Raw genomic sequence first — 23,690 nt, forward strand, 5'->3', positions numbered from 1 at the left:
CCCCCACCCCTGGGCAGTGAGAGTCAATATTGGCTCCAGGGAAATAATCCAAAGTTCAGATCCCGGGAAGGTCACCCAGAGAGCATGGCTCTGGAGTCTGGGATTGTGCTGAGAGAGCAGAGGGGCCTGAGGGAAGGTTGCGCCAGAGAACAGTGCCGTGGGGCAGGGGCCCCAATGGCATCTGCCCAAAGCCATATTTATAACTCATTCATAGGCAGCTTGGCTGCTCCAATGGGATTCCAGCAATGGCTGTTCTGGGCAATGCCTCTGTGACCAAGGCCCCCTCCACCCCTGCCCTTCGCTTGCCCCCTGGCTCTGCCACCTTTTTAGGAGATTGCAGCACAGCGCTGGGCCTCGTGACGCCTCCCAAAGGCGCCAGGCTGGGCCCACATGGAAACATGCCCAGGACGGCACAGAGCCAGGAGTAGGGGACAGGCAGGGCTGGGATGCAGGCATGAGGGAATGGGAGGAAGGGATGGAGCACAGGCATGGGCAGAACTAGGAACAGAGGGTAGCAATGGGGCAGGGGACAGGGCTGAGCTGGGAACACAGGGATGGGGACTCAGGGACCTGACAGAGATGGGAATGCAGGGAGGAGCAGGGCTTGGTATAGGACAGGGCTGCAGGAACCAAGGTCCTGGAACGAGGGAGGAGGCACACTGGGGCTAGCCCATGGCTTCAAGAGGGATGCAGGGTGGGTGCTGTTGGGGGTGGGAGTGAGCACCTGCAGGCAGTGGGGTGCAGAGGCATTGCCACTAGGCAGGCCGATACGCTATCGGGGGTATTGCTAGAGCAGAGAGGGATTTGCTTGCTCCGCACAGGTCCCACTCGGGGCCTGGAACCCTTGTGCACAGCAATCCGACAGGGGCAGAAAATGCCCCAAGCCACGAGTGCCGCTGAGCAAAGGCAGCTTAGGCAACCCAAGTAGTTGTGTTAATGGCCGCAACACTTTTGACAGAAATAAGTCCTACCTGTGGTATCAACTTTCATGCTTTGCTTCCACAGAGAAAACAGACAAAACCGTTTCATTTCTACTGTACTGTTTCAATTCAGTCTATTCCTGTGTGACCAGTAATAGCATATCTAGAGTTGGCAGAATTACATTTTTAAGTTTGATGGCTAATACTGATTTTAAAGATTTTTTTGTTTATAGAATTAAATGTTCACAGATACAGAAAATGAGGGATGTTAGCCATGGGAAGAGGCATATCACAATTATTTAATGACAGATGTTGAAATTCAAGCTCTATTTAAAATACAAATTATCACATATCAAAATACACTTAATAAATATTTTAATTAAAACACCAATACGTTCTCAAATGGATTATTTTTTACTTTGCCTGTCTGTAAATATCAATTGTTATTGAAGGAAATATTTTTTCTTGGTTTGTGTGTATACAGTGAAATCAACATAATGCCTACTAAGGCTGATTATATTTATTACATATGATAGAATGTAATTTTTTAAATTATCTTTGGACATTCCTGCAAAGCATTGGGAGGCTGTTGGAATGAAAGGATCACGGGGAGGCATTTTTATGGACCTGCATTAAAATTCTGTTCTGCAAGAAACATCAGCAATGGGTTACCAGGAGTCCAGTTTTCAACCCAATACCTAGACAAAAAGGGACCCTCCCCAGCCCAGTGAAAATGAGTGAGTGAGGGGTGCGGAGAGAGAGCAATGGAGGGAGGAGGTGGAGTGAACAGGGTGGGGCCTCAGAGAGGAGGCGGAGTGAACAGGGTGGGGCCTCAGAGAGGAGGGGTTTTGTTCAGTCAAAGTTGGCAATCCTAGGAAAGACCTGCGCCAGGACAGATTGTCAAACAGACATTCTGATTTCAAACCAGCTGTGCAGGACTGAAGTGTCAATGCCCCCACAGCCATGGATCTAGGGACATGACTGTACCCCAAGGAGCTGGACTACCAAGGTCTGACCTCCCCTGGAGGCATGCTCAGGGGCCCCTGGCTGGATCGGTAGCAGCCAATGGTGAACCCATGCCAGGCCCCCCAGCTCCCCAGGGCATGGCTCTGGTTCCCCCGCCCCCCACACCAGCTCCCTATGGTACTGCCACCCAGTAAGCTCCCAATGGCAGAGCCACTCCCCACCCTGCTCGCCAGGCCATGGCCCTGCTCCCCCAAGCTCGGCAGATGCTGCATAACAGCCCATCCCCCAGGGAAGGAACAACCCTGAGCCCAGTGCCAGGAGCATCTGGCAAGCCTGAGGGCTCAGGACTGAGAATCACAGAGCGGGGACATGGCAGCTTCCTGCTCTTGGTGGCTCAGGCTGGGCTCAGAGCAGCCCCTGCAGGTGACAGGCACTGGCCCTTTGCAGACCCTGCGTTAAGCCTGGGCATCATTGCAGCCTTCCCTTGATGAGCAGCTACACTAATGAAGTAACATCTCTCAAGCATCCTGCAATAGGCAGCCCCTCCAGCCTGTGGGCCAGGGCATGTGGGGCAGATGGAGCACTCCCCACTCCAGCCAGACTGCTTCACATTCTAACACCTCGGTCCAACTGGGAGCAGTGCTCCCTTATCAGACGTGGCTCCTAGCAGGGCCTAGCAGCTGAGTCACTAGGCCAGGCCATTCCCTTGAGCACGGCCCCTGGGGCGCCTCACAGCAGTGCTGGCTCCTGTGCCAGGACAAGACTACTGCCAGTCTGCAGGTCATCACAGTGGGCCAGTGGCACTGAATGTGCCCCACGGGGCTGGTAGGTCAGGCCAGGCTCAGCGGGCAATGAATGGAGTTGGGACTGGGGAGCAGGAGACCTGGGCCTGAGAACATCACTCCTGCAGCACAGACTCCAGGGCACCACCTGAACTGACTCACTGATTGCCCCTGCAGCAAGGGCCACTGGAGTGTGCTCAAAAATGTCCAGCTGCAGTAATTGCTAACTGGTTTTCCAGCATCCCCTGCTGAGATGCCCAACTGCACCATTCCCTCCAGCACCCCCTAAGGGGACTCTCTCCAACACCCCCTGCTTGGATTCCGCCGGCACTAGTCCCTTCACTCCACCACTTCAAAGGCCCCTGCTGGGACTCCCGCTGGCACCAGCCCTTCCAGTGCCTCCTACTGACTTGCCTTTGGGAAAAAATGCAGAGCTGCTGCATTCCACTGTCCTCACAGACCAGCCCCATTCACTCCTCACTGTTCTGGGAGCCACCCCCAGTTCTGAGGGAAATATGGTGCTTATGCGCCAGCCCTGCAGAACACTGAGTTACTTTACTTGACCTTGCATTGGCACCCTTCAAGAAACTGGTGACAGTCACCAGCCCAGCAACAGCTTCTCCCTCCATTGACAAGAGTTCACACAGCTCACATTGGACATGTCCGATCTGCCAGTACAGGAACAGTACAGTGGTGGAGAGACCATGGCTGCTAGGTGGAGCAAGGAATGATGAGGAAGGGGTACCATTCTTCTGAAGCAGTGGCATAAGCCATTTACCACCAGCAGCAGAATTGAAAGGTCACGGGGGGATTGGAAGGGGGGAGAGCTGTTGTGAATTAGACCTTCCAGAAACTTCCAAACTATTTGTGTGTCTGTCGTTCTTGCTCATGCCCTCCTCCTGCATTGAGTGAGCCACGTTTGGCAAATATCTGCAAATCAATGCACTGGAAAGAGGAAGGCGGTGAAATGCCTTCCCCTGCGAGTAGCACTGTGCACACAGCAATCCATGGCCACAATTGTGCTATTTCTGGCTTCAAAAGTCCTGCATTCTGTCCTGCCACAGGGAAGCTCTTGCAGACCAAGCACAGTTGCCAGGTTCTACACTGGCTTCCCAACTGAACACAAAAACTAGCTCAAGGTCCCTGCCCTGAAGGTCCAAGGCTGTCTTAGGCCTCATCATCTCTCTGCAAAGGCACAAGTTTTGATCAGGTGTGGCTCCCGTGAGCAACATCTTCACTCCACCACTTTCCCTGCTCTGGATAAGGCCAGGGAAAGGTCTTTGCCTCTCTGGTCATGATGCTCCATGGCAGCTGCACTCTACTGGAGCCAGCACCCTTGGTGGGAGACTTGAGACTTCCTCAGGAGCTGGTCCTAGATGACAGAGCCTGCTACTGCAAGACACCGAGTGAAATCACAGGCAAAGCTCCCTCAGACTTAGGTGTCATTTGTAAGCTGTAGAATCACCAACGTTGGGCTGGAAGAGAGCTCAAGAAGTTAGCTAATCTTTCCTCCCACTCTGAGGCAGGACCATGTAACCTTGACCAGCTCTTTGTGCACCCTGCTCTAAAAGCCTCCCTTGAAAGCCTGGTCCAGAACTTAACTTCCCTTATGAGACTTTTGCTAATATCGAACCTAAGTTTCCCTTGCTGCAGATTATTCCCATTTCTTTTTTTCCCTATGTTTAGTAGACACAGAACAAAAGAACAGCCACACTGGATCAGACTAAAGGCACATCTAGTCCAGTGTCCTGTCTTCTGACAACAGCCAATGCTAGGTGCCCCAGAGGGAATGAACAGAGCAACTAATTGTCAAGTGAGCCAAACTCTTGTTTAGTTTGGAAAAGAGAAGATTGAGAGGGGACATGATAGTGGTTTTCAGGTATCTAAAAGGGTGTCACAAGGAGGAGGGAGAAAAAAAACTGTTCTTCCTGGCCTCTGAGGATGGAACTGCAGCAAGGGAGGTTTAGGTTGGACATTAGGAAAAAGTTCCCAACTGTCAGGGTGGTCAAACACTGGAATAAATTGCCAGGGAGGTTGTGGAATCTCCATCTGTGGAGATATTTAAGAGCAGGTTAGATAAATGTCTATCAGGGATGGTCTAGACAGTACTGGGTCCTGCCATGAGGGCAGGGGACTGGACTCAATGACCTCTTGAGGTCCCTTCCAGTCCTCGTATTCTATGATTCTATTCTATGATCCCCATTCACCCATTCCCAGCTTCTGGCAAACAGAAGCTAAGCAATGATATATGCTTGTCCATCCTGGCTAATAGCCATTGAGAGATTTACCTACTTCTTTGAACCCTGTTAGTTTTGGCCTTCACAATATCTTCTGGCAAGGAATTCCAAAGGTCGAATGTGTTGTGTAAAGAAATACTGCCTTTGTTTTAAACCTGCTGCCTATTTATTCAATTTAGTGATCCCTAGTTCTTCTGTTATGAGAAGGAATTAACACTCCCTTATTTACTTTCTTTACACCACTCATGATTTTATATATCTCTATCATATCTTTCCCAATAGTTACTTTTTCCAAGCTGAAATGTCTAAATTGTATTAATCTCTCCTAATATGTTCTATCTCCCTAACAACATTTTTAGGTCAGTTGATCACTGTCCTCTATAAACAGCCCTTAACATATTTGAAGACTGCAATCAATTCCCTTTCCAATTTTGTTCGTGGCTAACCACAATTAGTTTTCATAGGTCAGGTTTTTAAAGCTTTGATCATTTTTGTTGCTTTCTTCTAGACTCTCTTCAGTTTGTGCACATCTTTCCTAAAGTATAGGGCCCAAAGTGGACCCAGTGCTCCTCCCATTTTGACAGTGAGCCATTGGTAATGGCTCTTGTAGTACAGTCCGTCAGCCAGTTGCACAACTGCCTTCCCTATTTGCTCTGAGAAAGACACGTGGAGCTTTGCCCAGTCTTACTAAAAGGTAACACTTTTACTGCTTCTCCCCTTAACCACTATGCCAGTAGCCCTGTCAAAGCAGAAATACTTCTCCTTAGCTATTCTTTCATGTTTCCAGCTTTTAGCAGATTCCTTTTTGCTTTTCAGCTCATTATAGAGCTCCTAATGGAGCTGTGGAGGATGTGTCTATGCTACCATAGAATGCCAATGGCTGGGCTGTATCGCCAGCTTGGGTTCACAGGCCTATGATATGTCAACAAAGGCATCTGGGCTCAGGCTGGAGCCCAGGTCCTAGAACCATCCTACCAATGTGGGGGGGAAGGAACCAAGTTTCAGCATCTATACTGCAGTTATCGAAGCTCCACAGGACAAGACAGACCAGAGCTAGCTGCCGATGTTTCATTGCAATGTAGACCTACCATATTGGCCACTTCCTATTTTCCCACCTTTCCTTTGCATCCAGAAAGTTTGCAGTTGTACCTTTACTACTGTCTCCTTAAGAATTTGCCTGATATCCTGCGCTCCCTTATTCCCTATATTTTCTACCCAAAAAGTAGGTCAGGCTGCTTTTTTGAAGTCTACTGTTCTTTTTCTGCTGCTCTCAGTCCTTCCCTTCTTTCAAAAGAATGAAATCTCATTTCACTGATCCACAGGGCTGGAAGGAACTGCAATTCCCTGCCACATTTCACCAAAACTGCTTTCCACTTTCACATCTCACTCAATTCCTCCCTGTTGGTCAAGATCAAGTCTAAAATGGCTATCCCCTGGTTACTTCCAAAACTGCCTGAAAACAAGTTGGCCCCTAAGCATTGCATGCTCAGAACTAAACACAAAGCTCATATCCTTGCCTCAGTTCCCCCCTTACCCCTGCGCCTTGGCTCACATTGGCATAACGATTAAGCCACACGCCTCCCCTCACGCGACGTAAGTTCAGGCAGGCACTTAGATTGGCATGAACAGTGCCATGTCAGCAGGCAAACATCCTGACAATGAATCCACCTCCAAAGAGCAGCCATAGCCATGGTTATTAGGGAGCTCTGCCATCAGCTTAGAGCGATTACACCAGAATTTATACATTGGTTCACCAGTGCTATGGTAAACTTTCTAGCATAGCCATGGACCTAGTTAAATAAGCTATTTCCTATGCATACTAGGAGAAAAGATTCTACCTCCTAAGGGCTTGCCTACATGGAGATTTAGTTCACAGCAAGCTGGTGGTGGGAGTTGATGATGGGGGGGAGGGGAGAAGAGGGTATTTACCCTACTCCAGACTACCTGTCCATGTGCATCCTCCTGACGTACATTAATGAACTGGGATCCATCCCTGTTTCAAAGAGGACTAGAACAAAGTATATTAATGAACTATCAATACACATCAGCAGGGTCCCCACAGACAGATCAGAGCAGGTTATGGGAGCAGTCACACCCCAGTTTACCACAAACGAAACATTTGTGTAAATAAGTCTTTAAAAAACTTGCAGGGAACCTATAAGCAACAATGAAACACACTGGAGCTAAACTGAGCCATAACAAATCAGTGCAGAAGTGGGTCTATGTTGCTGGCCATTGCAAAATCACAGTACTACAACTAGCACTCTCCTCATGCTGTCAAGCAGCTCTGTACACTGTAGGCAGATGCGACTGGGGGTCCTGAATTAAAAGCCAGCAACAGGCTGCTCTCCACATGTGATATCCTGCCAATGGGCAGGCTTCTCTGACCTATTGGAATTGCCAAGATCTAGCCTGTAAGCACATTTGAACCTCACTAATTCATACTCAACTGAAGATTGACTATGTTCCATGCAGAGAGGCACATACATCACAAGCCATCCTGTTCTTTTGAGTCGAGGGCAGTGTGTGTGTAGACACTAGAGCAGTGGTCTCCAAACTTTTTACACCCAAGATCACTTTTTAAATGACAGACTAAGCCAAGATCTACCGCCCCGCCCCTTCCTTGAAGCCCTGCCCTCTCTGTTTTCCTCCTCTCCATCACTTGCTATCCCCAATCCTTATACTGCTGCTGCTTTTTTTTTATTCTTCTGTAGGAAGAGGTTTTTCCAACATTTGGCCTGTCTACACTGGACCAAATGTCAGGAAAAAAAAAAAACCCTTCCCTACACCAGCCACGGAGGGAAGCCTCCGACCCGCGCTCCCTCCGGACTGACCGCAGGGCAGCTGGGCTGGAGCGAAGAAAGGCGGCTGCCCAGCCAGCTGGCCATGGTGCTCAGCCAGGGTGCCACCAAACTCCACATGGGCAGGTGCAGAGGGGAAGCCACCCAATCAGCTGGAGCGCGGTTCAGCCTCCTCTGGGCTGAACGCCACAGCCTCCTCTGGGCTGAACGCCACAGCCAGCTGGCCAGGCAGCTTCTCCTCTGCGCCAGCCCACGTAGAGCGTGGTGCACCCTGGCTGAGCACCATGGCCAACTGGCTGGGCAGCTGCTTCTCTTCCCTCCATCCCAGCTGCCCTGTGCTCAGCCCAGGGAGGCTGCACCTAGCTCCAGCTGTGAAAGCCACAGTCAGCTGGCTGGGGTGTTTCAGCCCTCCCAACCTCCCAGTTCCCACCATTCCTCGCAGCTACTCACCTGTGTTGTTGCTCAGTGAGTAGCAGCTCCTCAAATGAGGAAATCTAATGTAAATGTACTGAGCAGGCGCGCAGTTCAGAGAGGGCTCAAGAGCTACTCTTAGAGCCCCTGAGATCTACCGGTAGATCGCGATCTACTGGTTGGTGACCACGGCACTAGAGGATACTACCACCAAAAGAACCAGCAAGGATATGCTGTAAGAGTCTTGGATTTCAGAGCAGGTGCTAGAGGGAGGTCTCAGTACTAAAGGCTGGAAAGAGACCAATTTGAGTCACATTTTAACTGTCAGGTTCTACTGTACCTCTTAGGAGCCATAAATCAGGTATCAGAAGAGCTTCAGATGATCTCCTAGAGAAAGCATTCACATCTCCCCATAGCATCCAGCGATCTATTGGAAAAGGCTTCCAAAACACAGCACAACCCAGAGCCCCCACAGAGATTTTAAACTACAGCAAGCCAGGAAATTCAGTTTCTTCACAGAAGTATAACTTGATTCCTTGTAACTCTATGTTTGGTCTCAAAGGATATAAGTATAAGTTCCAAGATGCAATTGCTACAAAACTAGGTTTGTATTTATTTAGCATTTTTGCCTCAATATATGAAGGCATCAGAGAAACCTGGTTTTGGCTTGGGACGATTTGTAAGCATAGATCTATACCAGCATCTCTGCCAAGCACAGATGCAGCTTATGTTGTTGTTAAAAAGTTATAGATATAGCTTATACCTGTTCCCAAGTAAAATAAGCTATACTGGCAAAAGCACCTTTATGCTTATCTTTGTCTACCTGAGGACTTTTTCCAGTTTAGCAATGCTGTCTCCCTGTACCTCACGCCAAAATAATCACACCCTGAACTGACAGATAACATACTAGCCAATGCAGACCTGAACCAAGTTTATTTGAAAGGTCAATCAGTCACTAAGATAAGCGTAGTAACCCATTCTATCCCAATTGACATGGCTTCCATATAGATCTACCACGACTTCTCAGTGTTAAGCAGTGCAAAGTGTCCTGCTTGCACAGAACATTCTGTGGCTAACCTCGATCTGGAAGTCACGTTTCTTCAGACCTGCCAAAGGGAGGTGTCATCAACACCACTGGCAATGAAGCTGTTGGATCATGGAAGGCAAACAAAAATTCCATTAAACTAGCAAGGAAATTTTGTTCAAAGTACCAGTCAAATGATACTGCAAACTCTCCAGAAAGTTCACTGTGGGGGTGGGAAAGCAAAGAATTCCAGACTATTGCCCTTGTACACAGCAAATCTTGTTCTTTCATCTATCAATTTCTCTCTGAGTAAGGAAAAGTTAGAGGCCCCATTTCACTGATGGGGCAAGGACTGCAGCAAATTGCCTTGTAACTTGGGCTGGATGTTGCAGCTAGACTGGAAATAAAGGATAAGTTAAGAGTAGCAGTGATTAATACTTGGAACCATTTATGAGGATCACTGTGGAGACTCCATCACTGGCTGTTTCTGAAATCCAGACTGGGTTTTCCAGGGATTTTTGGGGGCCATTTTATGGCCCGTGCTGGGGAGTCACACTCAATGGTTACAATGGTCCCTTCTGGCACTGCACTCTACCAATCTAATCCTAGACCAGTATCTCAATCACTGGGCCAGGCTTCCTCTCTAGCCTAAGGGGCAGTTTTCTTCAAAGTTCTAGGTACTAAAAACTTGCCCCGCGGGAAAGCTCTATGCACCCAGACTGCATTATTTTAAGTTCTGAAAGTGACAGTATCAGACTCTTGTACAGTCCTCAAACAACTGCACACAGGGTCTATTTCTTCCTACATATTAGTTCCAGTCTCTTCCTCTTCCTCAGCTCATTCATGGAACACAGAAGAAGTGGGCTGTGATGGGAGAGAGACCTGCGCTGAGCACTACTAGGGTACGCATGGACAGACAGCAGGACAGGATTCTCTACAAGCCGTTTTACAAACACAAGGATGTGATGTTTATTTTTAAATTTTCAATGTATTACAATACAGCCCTTGGCAGAACCCCAAGCCCCCAAATAACTTTAAAAAGTACAGTTCCAAAGGTTTCACTGTGTAGGAGCTGCACAAAATGGCCAGTGTTAAGAAAACAAAACAAAGCCTTCAAGTGGGGTGTCAAACACAAGTGCCAGTGCTAGTTTAGTGGGATAGGACGGCAGGGCTGGAGGAGGAAAGGAGGAGATTGGAATTCTGCTGAAGGCTCACAATAGCAATTGACAGTCCAGGACTGAACCAAGTTCTAAGTTTAAAAAACAAAAACAAATACACAAATCTGGGCTGCCATCTTCATTAATATTTTTATTCTCAAATTGTAGGAGTTGCAAAGTTTTTTTAAATTTAATAATCAGTACAGAATAGCTACACAGCTATTTTGTTCCAATTTAAAGACGTGTAATAAAAAGTTCAGACCCTGATGTTGTTAGACCAAAATCTGTCACAAGGAGGAGAGGCAAACCAAGTTTTGCTTAAAGAGAAATCAAGAACGCAAGTGGCACAACCTGTGGGGTACTCATGACAGAGCAGCAGCTCTCCTAGACAACCCACTAGTCAGCCGTTGTGCGACGGGGGCAGGTGGATGAGGGTGGGGGGCGCGAAGGAGGCTGAGTTAGTGGAGTCATTACTATAAAAGAGGAGAGTAAATCTAAGAAAGGGGTAGTGGGATTTCACTGCCCCCTCCCCAAACTAATCCCCCATCTCAACTCCAGCTACTGAGAAGAAAACAGGAGTTTTAGAGGGGAAAAATATAAAGCAAACACATTTTCATATAAATTGTACTGTACATGTGCCAAAGCAAGACGAAGGTATTTTACAAGGTGTTCTTTGTACAGGCTCACTGCTAGAAACAAGTGACAAACTAAAAAATTAATTTAAAAAGTTACACAGAACAAATTTCTGCTGCTTCCCTGTCCTGGGGCTTTTCTATGGGATGCGTGGGAATACCACGCTCTGATACGCCCCTGGCATTCGGTTCATCCCCTCAAAGGGCTACATGATTATGTGCTGTTAAAGGTGAGCTGGGGAACCAACAATCTATTCCTTGCCATGTCTTAAGTGGAGCACTGCAGTCAGAGGAAAGGCCAAGCCCCCTCAAGAGTATGACCTCAGGAGACTGCTCCCCCAGAAGAGAGAGGAGAGAAGCAAGAGCACCATGAAGCCATTTGTATTATGCTGGTGAAGCTGTATCTCCATAAATGAATGTAAGTGCTTGCTCACTCTACATGTCCCTTCCCTGGGGACTCCAAATTAACACCACAAACATACACAAACAAGAACGGCCCACTGGCCTGATCACACAGTCCTTCTTTGAAGCATCATGTTCCTTCCCCATGCTAGATGAGGGCTGGTTTCACATCACAGGCAGCAGATGGCAGGAGGTCCCACAGAGCTCCAGCGTTGGCTGCTCAGCAATAGGGGAAGAAAGCAGCGCCATTCCGAGAAAGCTGCGCGCGCTCCAAACTGGAGGCGGCTTCCCACTTTCCTGTCCAAACAGGATTAGGCCAGTTCCTCCTCTTGTTCCCACCTTCTCCTTCTAGCAGGACAGTCTCATAAGAGCTTTGTGTATTTTGCTGGAAGCCGTAAGTCACCTCTACTCACTTGATGGATGGCCAAATACTTCAGGAAGTTACAGAGAAATTACAAACTAGAACTGGTCACGGGAAAGGCTGGATTAATAAAGAAGTGTCTGCTGCTTCCTAAATCCCTTCAGACAGCCATGCCTGCTGCCCTGCAGCACCGCGAGGCCTGCTTCAACTCTGTCTCCCCCCAGACTTCCTGCCCATCATTTCTTTCTCTTTCGCCCCCTGGAATGTTCAGTGACCTCTGACTCACTGTCCCCTTCCTGCTCCTCTAATTCCTGGCGCCGGGTGGAGGGCTTCTTGCGTTTTCTGCGGGAATATGTATGACCAGGTAAGTGTTTGTGCAGCATGTCAATCAAACACTGTTCTGTCTTCTCCAGGCAGGACAGTACATGGCTCCCATTCTGATTGTAATGCTCAGCATTGGAGAACACCTGTTTGATGTCAGACAGGAACTCTAGCACAGAGCGGTAGCTGCCACACGAGCACTTGCTCTGCATAGTCTGGAAGTCCATGGGGTTGCTGATGACCTCAAAGTAATCTTCAGCTTCCTCTGTGGTCACTGGCTCCCTGTCAAAGGAGGATTCACAAAGATAAGAAAAGAATTAGTGCCAGACACCGGTATTACCCAGATACTAGCAGGACACAGACACAACCCTGTCATATCCACTGGCATGGATCTGCACCTCCTCCCAGCAACACCACAATAAACCTTGGTGCCTTCAGCCCTTTACGCACCAACCAATAGCCAACATCCCCAGAGAGGGAGCCAGATAACAGACCAGGGAACTCAGGCAGTTATTGTGGGACTTGGAAACAGAGCTGAATTTGAACTCTGGGGATGATAGCTATATGCTCCCCACAGGGAGAAGCATCACAGGTGGTTTTGAAGGAAGATGGAGAAAACACTCCTCCCCTACTTGTAACACTCGCTGTTTCCATTACTGTGCAGAGAAAGGAAAGGGAGCCTGACACTTTAGTTTTAGCGAACAATCATTGTTCCCTCCATAGAAACTAGTCTCCAGAGATGCTGAGCACAGGGGTTCCTAGTAAAACAGACAGGGCCACTTCCCTTTACTCTGATACTTCCTGCCTGCAACCACCATTTCATATAACCCTAAAGTTTATCCACTTCCAGTGCACACGCAGTGATCCAAGGACAGTGCACACGAGGAAGGAAGCCTTAAGTGCCTCACCTGAAGGGCCAGCTGAAGCGGTACTTGATGAGCTTATTGAGGATTTCCTCACACTTTTGCAGCTCCAGTTTCTGGCGACGTGAAGTCTTTTTAGTTTGAAGTACCTGGTCACATGAAATGGAGCAAGCTATGATTAAAGGGAGTGGAACCGGCATGTGATTTAAGTGTAACCAAAAGAGAGGCTTGCTGAGCAGCAAGCCAGGGTGTGCCTGTGTAGCTCACTAAGTAGCTGTGAGGATCATGCAGCCACGTACTAACAGGTCCCTAACGCACACTAGCAGGGTCAGCCTGTGACATCGCGTGTCACAAGCTAGGGTACTACAGTCACTCACACCTTAGCTTGCTCACTGCTCGTGCAAGCACCAAGCAGAGAAAAATAGTATCTTAGCAGGGTTTTCCTTTTCAATCCTATCCCTGAACAGGTGTGTCAGTGCGTAGGGAAGAAGGGACACTGCTATAAAAACTAACCCCCACCATCTTCTCTGCAATAATCGAGATGCAGGCTGCTCGGCTGCAGGAGCTTTGATGTTAGCAGCCAAGAAATGCCCTGGCAGCTTGAGTTACAAAATGGGAATCCTGTCCAAAAGCTTTGACAGGAATAGTTTACAGGCTGCCCTGTCCTTTTTTCCAGGGGCAGGAAGTTTTTTCAAAGAGGTTCAAAGACAGCATAGGCAAAGCAAGTGGCCAAAGGAATAAATGACAACAAATGGAGTATGCAAATACCTCCCCCCTTGGGCCCCCTGGGTGAACAGCATGTGACAGGCAAAGGACAGGAAGAAAGCAGTTGTGATTCTGTATTAACAGGCCTGCAGCAGAGGCTACCATGCCATTTTAAATACCAAACAGCAGCTGATGGCCCCAAGCTTTGCTGTACTGAGAAACAAGCAGGTCAGCCATTTGCCTAGGGATTTGCAGCAGGTCACCCACTACTATACTGGCATTCCTCATGAGCTCCATAGGTGTCACTGCACACAAATATGCTGGGCACAGAGGGAACGGTGGTAATATCCTGGACCAAGACTAACATTGTCAACAAATCAGATTTGCGCTGGCAAAGGGGGCAGGGAGCTAACAGGACATCTTCTCAGTCTACAGGGTTGGCAAGAGTGTGACAATATTTTACCCAGGTCCTCAGTTACTGCTAAAGGAGACCCTTCCTCCCCCAGGTTCCTCTAGCTGACTATGGTGTGCCACTCCTGCTCTGGAGAGCAGGCAAGCAAGCAAGCAACAAGCCAAGGCCAGCAGAAAAGGGCTCTCTTGTATAGGTTAGCACACAGCAGCAACAGAACTACTAGCCATTCTTTTACCCCATCCTACCCCAGGCACACTAATGCAGAAGGAGCTTGAGCCCCAAACCTTGCACTCCAGCCCAAAAAACAAACCCTGCTGCTGCTAGGCATGCTGGGAGGAGCTCTTCTCCCATAAAGGCAGGCAGCAACAGCCGTACTGTTAACACTAGACACAAGATGTACAGCAGAGCTGTAGAAAATGCTAGCAACACTGCCCCATGAAGAGAGAATGCCAATATCCCCACGTAACCCAAATGGCTACATCCCTGGGACAATTACAGCACAGACCCCACCCCCAACTCTGCCCTTCCCAGTGAACCCACAGGATTGGCTCTATTCAAACCCACAAGGTTTTATTAATTAAATGTTAAGTGAAACATAAACCAGCTAAATTATGTTCTGAAGGTTAGGGAGTGACTGTCTGGACAACAACTGTCAGAAAATGGCCAAGCCTGGGGAGCGAGGGTCCAGCATTGCTGGCATTCTATCACAGTCCCGGACCCTCTCTTCCCCCACCTCTCTGCACAGACATATGGATACTATTTAAAACCCTTTAACAAGCTGCAGGCTGCCTGCTAATCAAGGGGGACAATGTGTGAAAGCGGCTGGGGAAGAATGCCTGGCATATCTGTGTTCCGTTTGTGCTGGGCCCTTGAGGATACACTGCCTTTGTTAGCCTGACCTCAGGCCTGTGTGGATTTCACGATACAATTCAGGGCATTTCTTTGAGACGAGGAGGGGAAGGAAGAGTGGCACCTGTTGAGTTTATAACTCATGAAGTGAACAATCTCCTGGGGGTAATATGGCTCTTACCAGTTCATCAATGTCTGCTCCGTTGACAGGTGTAGCCCGCTGCCGGGGTCCTCTGGTGGTATGCGACTGTTTCTTCCCTCTGTGCCTGCCTTGCCTGGTAGGGTGCATCATTGTACTCTGCTTGCCCTTGGCTGCCTTCCTGGGTCTCACTAAAACAATCAGCCAGTTTGAAGGACAGGTTCACTTTGGGAGACAAATCTGAGAGGCTCAAACCAAAGACAGGAGGACAACGGACAAAAGCCTTTCAATCTCTAGGCTTCAGCTCCTAATGTTAAGAAGTTGACTCAAGTGTTATCACCTCGTCAAGCCACAGAAAATGCCTCCATCACAGGCAATGGCTAATAACTTAATTTCTTCAGAGACAGTCATAAAACAGCAATAGTGGAACCATTCCACGAAGTATTCAGCACCACATAAAGGTTTCAACAGAGAGTGTACCATCTCTGCCCAATTGTACCAAAGCAGGTACAGTCAGACAGCTGTCTAAGCTAGCTGGAGAGGTGCTACTTCCCACCCATCCTTCCCACCCATCCTTACTCACTTTTGTATACCATGAGTAAGCCAAGGAATCATATCCATTCACCAAGTGAAGCAAGTGCCCCCTTTCTGGTAAGGACACTGGTAGCTGACAAGGATGTTATGCCTACTCATGGGTGACCGCAGACCCTCTAGTTGGAGGGGATTTGGCTTTCTCAGTTTTGTGAGCAAGGTTCAGCTGTGACAAGGTTGAAACAGAAAGCACCTACGGTTAAAATTCTAATATCCCCAAGCCCTCTATGGAGGGTGGGAGTGAGTGAGTGAGTGAATTAAGCCCCTGAGGTAACTTACCCCTTTCCTTTACTGTTCAAACCAGAAACATGTGAGAATCCTCTGGTTTCCTGTTGTCCACTTGCTCCCTGCCAGAGATGGGATGGCTGAATGGGTGCCTTTACAAGCGGCCCACACAATGGGATAAGCCAGTTGCTAAGTCCCCCTGAAAAGCTAACTGTGTGCACAGTGGGTGTCGAGTTACTCTGGCAGGGAGCTGCTCCACATGCTGGACTTGGTAAACAATGGAATTTTATTCCCAAACATTGGGGCTGCTGCAGTATGTTCCAGATAAATGTTTTTTGCCCATTTGTCAGCTTGCCTGTCACCATTTTAAATGGAGGGGAATGCAAGCATAGTGACAAACTGTCTCCTGTCTTAAATTTCTTCTGCGACCCCTGGGCACTGGGTGTATGTTGGCCTTTCTTCCTGAGCAAGCGCCTTCCACCTGGTCATAAATGAATATGAAAGCTGTGTCCAATATTCAGCAATCCTTCACTTGTGGCCTCTAATCCAGCCCTGTCCAATAAATCATCTTGTCAGGTCCCCTGTAGGAGCAGCGGGATATCTGTATACTGTCGCTCCTGCTTGTGTGTCAAGTTCGCAGCATGTGTTACATGTCTGACAATCCAACATTCTCTATTCTATCCTCGGGATAAACGCTACACAAGGATTAACTGCGACTTCTCCACTAAAACAAAAGTTTTCCACCGTGACCTTTCCATGCTAATGCCCTGTAAAGCTGGGGGTTGAGTTTAATGCTTTATTTTTAGTGACAGTAGCCCTCTTTTGCTATTGTCTGAAAACCTTGGCTTGGTCCTAGAACTGGAATGCAACAAGGACTGAAGATACTCCAAGTGTGGCCATGGATACTCCAGAGAACAAAGAGCAACCTATATCAGAAGATTAAGGAACACCCCAGAAACTGAACATGGAAAAATATGTAAGGCCTGAACTAGTCAGCTGGAGCTCAGCAGCACATCACAGTCCCTGGGTGGAGACCCTTGGGAGAATGTATACAAATCCCGAGTCTCACTCACTGAGTTCCAGCTCCAGCTTTAGATGCAGAGTCTGATCTGAAGCTACAACTTTCATGCCAATGATATTTCCTTTGTTTTCAGCTGCTGTGCACGTGCATTTCAGGGATCTTTCCAGTTCACGCTTCCTGATCTATACCACCAGAGACTATCAAAGTCCCCAAAAACAAGACAGGGGGAAGGCATGGCAGGAAAAAAGAAACTTTTCTTCTTCACACCAAATCCAGCATTTGTTTTACTCAGTCTGGAAGTGCTAAATCTTTTACTGGACCAAGCTTCAGATCCTCAAAAGCTTGTCTCTCACCCCCACAGAAGTTGATCCAATAAAAAGACATGACCTCACCTAACTTGCTGCTAGTAGCCAGGGGTCCCAGAACACAGCACTGTACACGTTTTTAACCCTATGACTTTATTTCACTCAGCTGCCAGAGAAAGAGCTGAGGACAGTTACTAGAGCCCTGGTTAGGAGCTTCGCAGTCAAATGTCTGTTCAGGTCATCAAGTCCCTGACTTTTACTACAGCTGAGACAGCAGTGTAGACTGGTTCTACAGGAAGTGACAAGTGAAGGTGAATTTTAATAGCATACAAAGGGAACCTTGTGGCAATAGGCTAGAATTTATACCCCCAGACCCAACAAGACACTTTTTAAAGTGCAAAACTAAAAGTTCTGTTTTGGGGTAAGGGAGGAGGAGACACTGTATTCCACTTCCCAGTGACAGCAAATGCTGTAAAGTAATAAGGCTATTAACAAATAATCAATCATGTGGCTTGCTAACCCTTCTGAGCCACAGGCCCCTGCTGACAGCTTAGCAGCAGTTTTTATTGCATCAGCTGTGAATCAAGAAGCGTGGATGGCCACACTGGAATGCAAGCATGCTCCCACTCCTTTGAGCTGATGTAAATTTGTGCAAGGACTGTCTCAGCCCTGAAGTAGCAAAAGACAAAGGCAGTCGATTCCCATTTCTTCATGAACACATCACATGACTGCAGCCTTGTCTGAAAACAGCCTTCTTACATACCCAACCTCTTCCTCAGGCAAGATGAATGAAAGATGGAGCACACTACAGCTGAGCCCACACAATATCTTGTAGCTCAGGGGTCTCCAACCTTTTTACACCCAAGATCACTTTTTAAATGACAGAACAAGCCAAGATCTACAGCTCCGTGCCTTCCTTGAAGCCCCCGTCCTCTCTATTCTCCTCCTCTCCATCACTTGCTATCCCCAACCCTTACACTGCTGCTTTTTTTTTTCTTCAATTATTCTGTAGGAAGAGGTTTTTCCAACATTTGGCCTGTCTAGACTGGACCAAATGTCAGAAAAAGCCCTTCTTTTGGAAGCCCCTCTATTCCCTGTGGAAAGAAGAATATAGGGGTGACTGAAAGAGCATGTTTGCTCTTTTACTAAAAAAAGTGGAAGAACAAACGCATCCCTGGATGCAGAAGAGTTTTTCTGGGATATCTCTGGAATCCTGAAAAACTCCTGCAGTCTAGCTGTACCCTCGCTGGGTTGAGACAGGATGTGTAGGCTCTGGGGTGGGAATGGGGGATTTGGGTGTGGGAAGGGGAGAGGTGCAAGCTCTGGGAGGAAATCTGGATGCAGGAGGAGGTGGAGAAGGGGATGCTGGCTTGGGGAGGGGGCTCCAGGCCAGGCAGTGTTGGGGTCAGATGGAGGGCTGGGGTACTAAGCAAGCCACAGGTTTGTGGATGTGAGGGTGCAGAAATTTGGGTTGGGGTATGTGAGGGCTCAGTGCAGGGGTTCCAGTGTATGATAGGTTCTGATCTAGGGTCTGGGAGAAGGGGGAGTGCAGGAGTGTTCTGATGCTGTGGCCAGATGGGGGCTTGGCCCCAATTGGGGGTTTGCTGGCCAGGCTTCATTTTTAAATAAAATACAAAAAGTTTCTGCACTGTCTTTATTCATGAGAAGGGCGGGGAACCTGATTTGAGTCAAAGGTCACTGAAAAGTCAGTTGGGGCCACACAAGTGAGATGCAAAAAAAAAAAAAAAACACCAAAACCTCACCCTCACCCACTCCTCCAAACCCCCCCAAGCCTCACTAATGTGGCCCCAATGGTGCTGGTAGGAGCAGGGGACGTGGTACTGGGGAAGGGTGCTAGGGTGGGTGACAGGGTGCCAGTGGGGACAGGTTTCTGTGGCTGGGGGCAGGGGAGAGGGAACAGAGTGCCAGGAGGGCAGGGGATAGGGTTTTGTGCAGGGGGCAGGGTGCCAGTGGGGGCAGAGTGTCCCCTGCACCACCCTCCTAACCAGCCTCCCTCCCCTTCCCCCCTCCTACACCCCAAGAGGAGGGAAACCCTGTTGCATGCCTCCTCCGGGCCTGACTCCCCCCTCCAGCGGAGAAAGGAAGCCCCGTCACACGCCTCCCCCCTGGACTCCTCCCTCCTCCCCCACAGAGAAGGGAAGCTCTGGCACACGCCACCTCTGGGGACTCCTAACTGCCCCCCCCCCGGGCGGGAAGCCCCAGTGCACGCCTCCCACTGGGATGCCTCCCCTCTCCCCTGCAGAAGAGGGAAGCCTCAGCGCATGTCTTCCCCTGGGACTCCTATCTCCTCCCCTTGCGCAGCAAGTCCCTGGCGCGCCACAGACCTGGAGGAGGGGAGTAGGCAGTGCACTTCCGGAAACCCCAAAAGTGGTGCGCAGCTGCTGGACTTCCGTCCACCCCGCGGGAAGCCTGCATTACCTCCATTGTCGCTGGAGGTAGGTAGTGGGGCTTCTTGGGGGTTGGGGAAACTGGAGGGGCCCCGAATGCCTCGTGAATGCCTCCCGATAGATCAGTCAATCACGATCGATGGGTTGGTGACCACGGTTGTAGCCAAAGACTTACATTTCAGCCCAGCAACCTCATAATCTTCTTCCTCCTCTTCATCCTCCTCAGCATCTTCCTCATCTGGGCCTTCCTCGCCCTCTTCATCCTCTTCTTCAGCAGAATCTTCAGTATAGTTTCTAAAGGCATGATAATTAGATGTCAGACACTATGGATACACTAGCAGAGCCTAGCTAGCCTTGAGCCTGGTAGGATCACTGCATATTTGTGCTTACACAGACTTGCTGACCACCTCAATCTACAAAAAACATTTGCTTCAAAATGCTTCACACTATAGCAAGCTGTTCTTTTCCAGCAAGGATATCATGTTATAGATGTGGCTGAAGTGGTATTTTCAGTCTATCACTGTGGGACTGACAGATTTCAGCCCAATGCTAAGAATTGTCCACAGCTGAATACGCGTGCAGAGAGACAGCTTTGCTGTTGTTCCATAGATCTCGGTCACATCACCAATAATTGCACCTGACATTGCTTGCAGCTTAGCTATTTCTCAATAAGGACAAGTGCTTTGAGGACGTAAGGAAGGATACCACATAGACCATATGTAGTCCTCATGCCCATGCAGATCCAACTCTGCTGATGCATGGAAGCGTCCAAATCATGCTGCCACTACCAGCTTACGTTGTCCATGGGCAGTACGGCCAAAGTGGCCTTACCAGACTCTCCACATGTTTGATCAGCCAGTCCTTTCTCAAGTCCCAGTGAGATGTAACATGACACCACAAGGGATTATGGAGCAGACGGCTCATCAGAACTGAGAAGCCCCATTAAAGGGCTGCTTAGGGAGTTTTGGGGCAGAGATGGGAAGGAAAGAGTGCATCCTTCATCTCACTGCAGTACCACTAAGACCACCATGCCCTCCATGGAGGAGAGTTGATTTAATATGCCAACAATCAGGCAGACCTCCCAGTTACCTTTCCACTTTTAATGAGTCAAAGCACTAGTAGTGCACATGCACAGATGTCAAGAAACACACTGTTCTGGTTCCCACAGTGTCTTTTGAATACATCTATTCAAGAATCATAATGGTAACAAAATACAGGAACACAGCACAATACGTATGGGCAAAAAGAGGCAGGTGATGCTTGCAGGAGAGCTAAAATTTCGAATTTTCTGTCTTGCCTGAACCAGGTCTCAATGACTAATTAAATGGAAAAAGACTAAGTTCATGCAATACTAAGGCCAACATTCACTCCTTCTGTCCCAGCTGGGAGGTATAAAGTAGTCAATAGAAAAGACAGGTGTTGCTCCACCTGATGGCTCACATCCAGGAGCAAAGCAGCTTGCAGATGACTCTGACACATCAAAGCAACTGTGATCTCAGGCTAGAACAGCTGTGTTAGAGCTCTGCCATTTCAGAACAAGCTTCATAAACTTCTTTTAACAGTGCCCAGAGAGTAATTAATACTGTGAGGCCCATATACCACCTGCATATGACAATCTAATAGATTGATCTGAAGGAGAGGCTGGCTAGGGACCTGTTCTTCAGGTGGTACCTGATAGCCTCATCTTTCTTGCCTAAATGAAAATGTCAACCAAGACAGTTATGGTTAAAACAGGAGAAAGTATGGTGAGTGATAATGTACTATGGCTACTATTGTCTAAACCAGTGGTGCGCAACCCGTAGGTCACAACCCCCAAGGGGGTCACAGATGTCTTCCTAGGGGGTTGCTGTACTGCACAGCCGCCAATAGCCGGGCCCAGGCCCCAGCCACCTGGATCTAAGCCCTATGTGGCCGCCAACAGGGGTCGCAGTTTAAAAAAGGTTGCGCACCACTGGTCTACACTAGTTATGCTCAACATTGAATCCATAGCAGAGAGCAGTCTGTCGTCCTCCTTTCTCTCTCTGATGGACAGGAACAGCAGTCAGTTCAGCCACTGAGAGCTCATCTCCACCAGAAGTCAGAAAGGACTAGCGCTAGGAACTATGTTCCTATGAGCAAGCAGCCAGACTTACTGCTCAGATGAGCTGCACCAAGTGAGTTTCAGCACTAACAGCAACCCTTTCTTACTGCAGAGACTTTTTCCAGTTATTTATTTAATCCCATCAAAATGTCATGGGTCACTACAACACAGATGCTCTAATGTAAGAGCAGCCTGAAAAGACTACTCTGCTATTGTTAAGTACCATCAGGTAATCTAGGTATTCTCCTTCTCTGAAAGCAGTTACTGATTAAGGGTTAAGACTTTGGTCTCTTGGTGAAAGACTCCTTAGTTCTCAGAGCCAAATTAGAATTCAGCCCCCACGAAAGCAAGGGGAAAAAAAAAAAAAAAAAAAAGAAGGGTCTCACCTTCCCCGGGAGCTGCGCCTGGCAGTAGACGGCTGGCAAGCTGGACACTGCCACTCACCATCTGGTATCTCATAGAGTGCTGGTCTCAGACAAAACAGGTGGAAGGCTTTGTTACACTCATCACACAGGATCAGCTTGTCATCCTCACCTAGGAGGAGAGAGAACTCACATGAAGCCCTGAGCAGAAGCAGTTACCATTACAATGGAAAAAAGGAGGTGGAGAGCAACAAAATCCCCTCAAATAGTACTTCAGCCTTTTGAAGCCTATGTGGTTTCACAGCTATTAGGTCTGACTGAGTAGCACAGTGCAATTGTCTCACTGAAAACACTCACTGCCTCTCTGCTCCTCACTAATCAGAGCAAAAATCTGTTTTGAGACATCAGCTTAGTAAAAACAAGGAGAACATCACAACTGCTTCTCCTCCCTACACATCAAATTCTAGCTCTGTCAAATCAATCCTATTGGGTCTAGGTAAACACCTTTAACTCAACTAGAGTTGGAGAGAACTTTTTTTGCAATGCTTCGGAAGATCCACCCCCAAAGAGGATGCACTGTCCAGTTTGAAGAATCAGCCTCCCAACTTTTTCGTAACTGACACTTAGTCCCCTAAAGGCTATCCTAATTTAGCCGCTGACAAACTAGAGAAAGTCTGCTATCCCTGCCTCCCGTGAGCATTCCAAGAGAACTCAGCACCTTCCAATGCACAAATGCAGAACAAGACAAAGTTCCATTGAGGTGCTATGTGTTACTAGGCTCTTCTTAAAAGGTAGGGAGATGGCGGATGTCTGTGCACACCTGTCATTCAGAGCATGTCATGGCAGGATGACAACTGGCAACTTTCTACTCCCTTCCCCATAAACCTAATTTACATAGCTCCTCTTTGAAACTCCCCCCACCCCCATAAGCAAGTCCTGGTATAAAGGTAAATTCCTCTGGCCCAGGTTGGTTTCCTTCTCCACTTGCTCAGCTAGTAGTAGCTCAAGTCATGTGGCCTCATCGCTCTGCCTACCCTCACATGAAGAGCAGCAGCCAGGAGTTGCTCCCTAATAATCCTCTTTCTAGAGCAGAGCATAGAATGATGGTGGATAGCCTCACTCAGCCTAATCCCTCCTGGCTGTCATTAGGGATGTGAAGGACTAGAGGACTATCTGATAAGCAAGTGCTTATCTGATAGTGGACACGCTAGTCGACTAGTCCCTCCCCCTCTATCAGAAAGAGGCAGCAAGGATGGGGGGAGAAGGGGATACTTCAAAGTGGCAGCACTGCTTAGAGCCTGGGACCAGACCCCAGGCTCCACATGGAGCTGCCACTTTGAAACACCACGTTCAGCCCAAGCCAGCTGCAGTGTTCTCAGGCTGCACAAGGCATTTCAAAGCAGCAGCGCCACGTGGAGCCTAGAATCAGCTGGGCACTCCCCTGCTGACCCTGGGCTCCGTGCAGCACAGCCACTTTGAAACGCCATGAGTCCGGAGGCGTTTCAAAGCAGTAGCCACATGGAGCCCGGGATCAACTGGACTCCCCAGGTGATCCCAGGCACCATGCGGCACTGCTGCTTTCAAATGACGCAGGGAGCCTGACACTGCGCTCCCTGTACGGTTTCAAAGCGGAAGCGGCACACAGATCCCAAGGTCAGTGGGGGAGTCTGGCTATTGCTACAGTTCGAAGGTGGAGGCGCCTTATCAACTAATCGA

The 23,690-nt window shown here is 48.5% G+C and overlaps 1 protein-coding gene across 2 annotated transcripts in view; it reads right to left on the minus strand.

The window, feature by feature from the left end:
- Nucleotides 1-1,199: 1,199 nt before the first annotated feature.
- Nucleotides 1,200-23,690, minus strand: part of BAZ1B (bromodomain adjacent to zinc finger domain 1B) — a 110,093-nt gene continuing 87,602 nt past the window's right edge. Inside the window, exons 15-19 of one of the 2 annotated variants that reach the window (XM_006119603.5) lie at nucleotides 21,999-22,146; nucleotides 19,708-19,826; nucleotides 15,025-15,173; nucleotides 12,923-13,026; nucleotides 1,200-12,296 (exon numbers count right to left, since the gene is read on the minus strand). In XM_006119603.5, coding sequence (XP_006119665.3) covers nucleotides 11,930-12,296; nucleotides 12,923-13,026; nucleotides 15,025-15,173; nucleotides 19,708-19,826; nucleotides 21,999-22,146 — 887 coding nt within the window. In that variant the 3' untranslated portion in view covers nucleotides 1,200-11,929. The other variant, XM_014571765.4, reaches the window with a different exon arrangement.

Source organism: Pelodiscus sinensis, chromosome 21 (assembly GCF_052426305.1).
Source record: "Pelodiscus sinensis isolate ZL-2025 chromosome 21, ASM5242630v1, whole genome shotgun sequence".
NCBI lineage: Eukaryota > Metazoa > Chordata > Testudines > Trionychidae > Pelodiscus > Pelodiscus sinensis.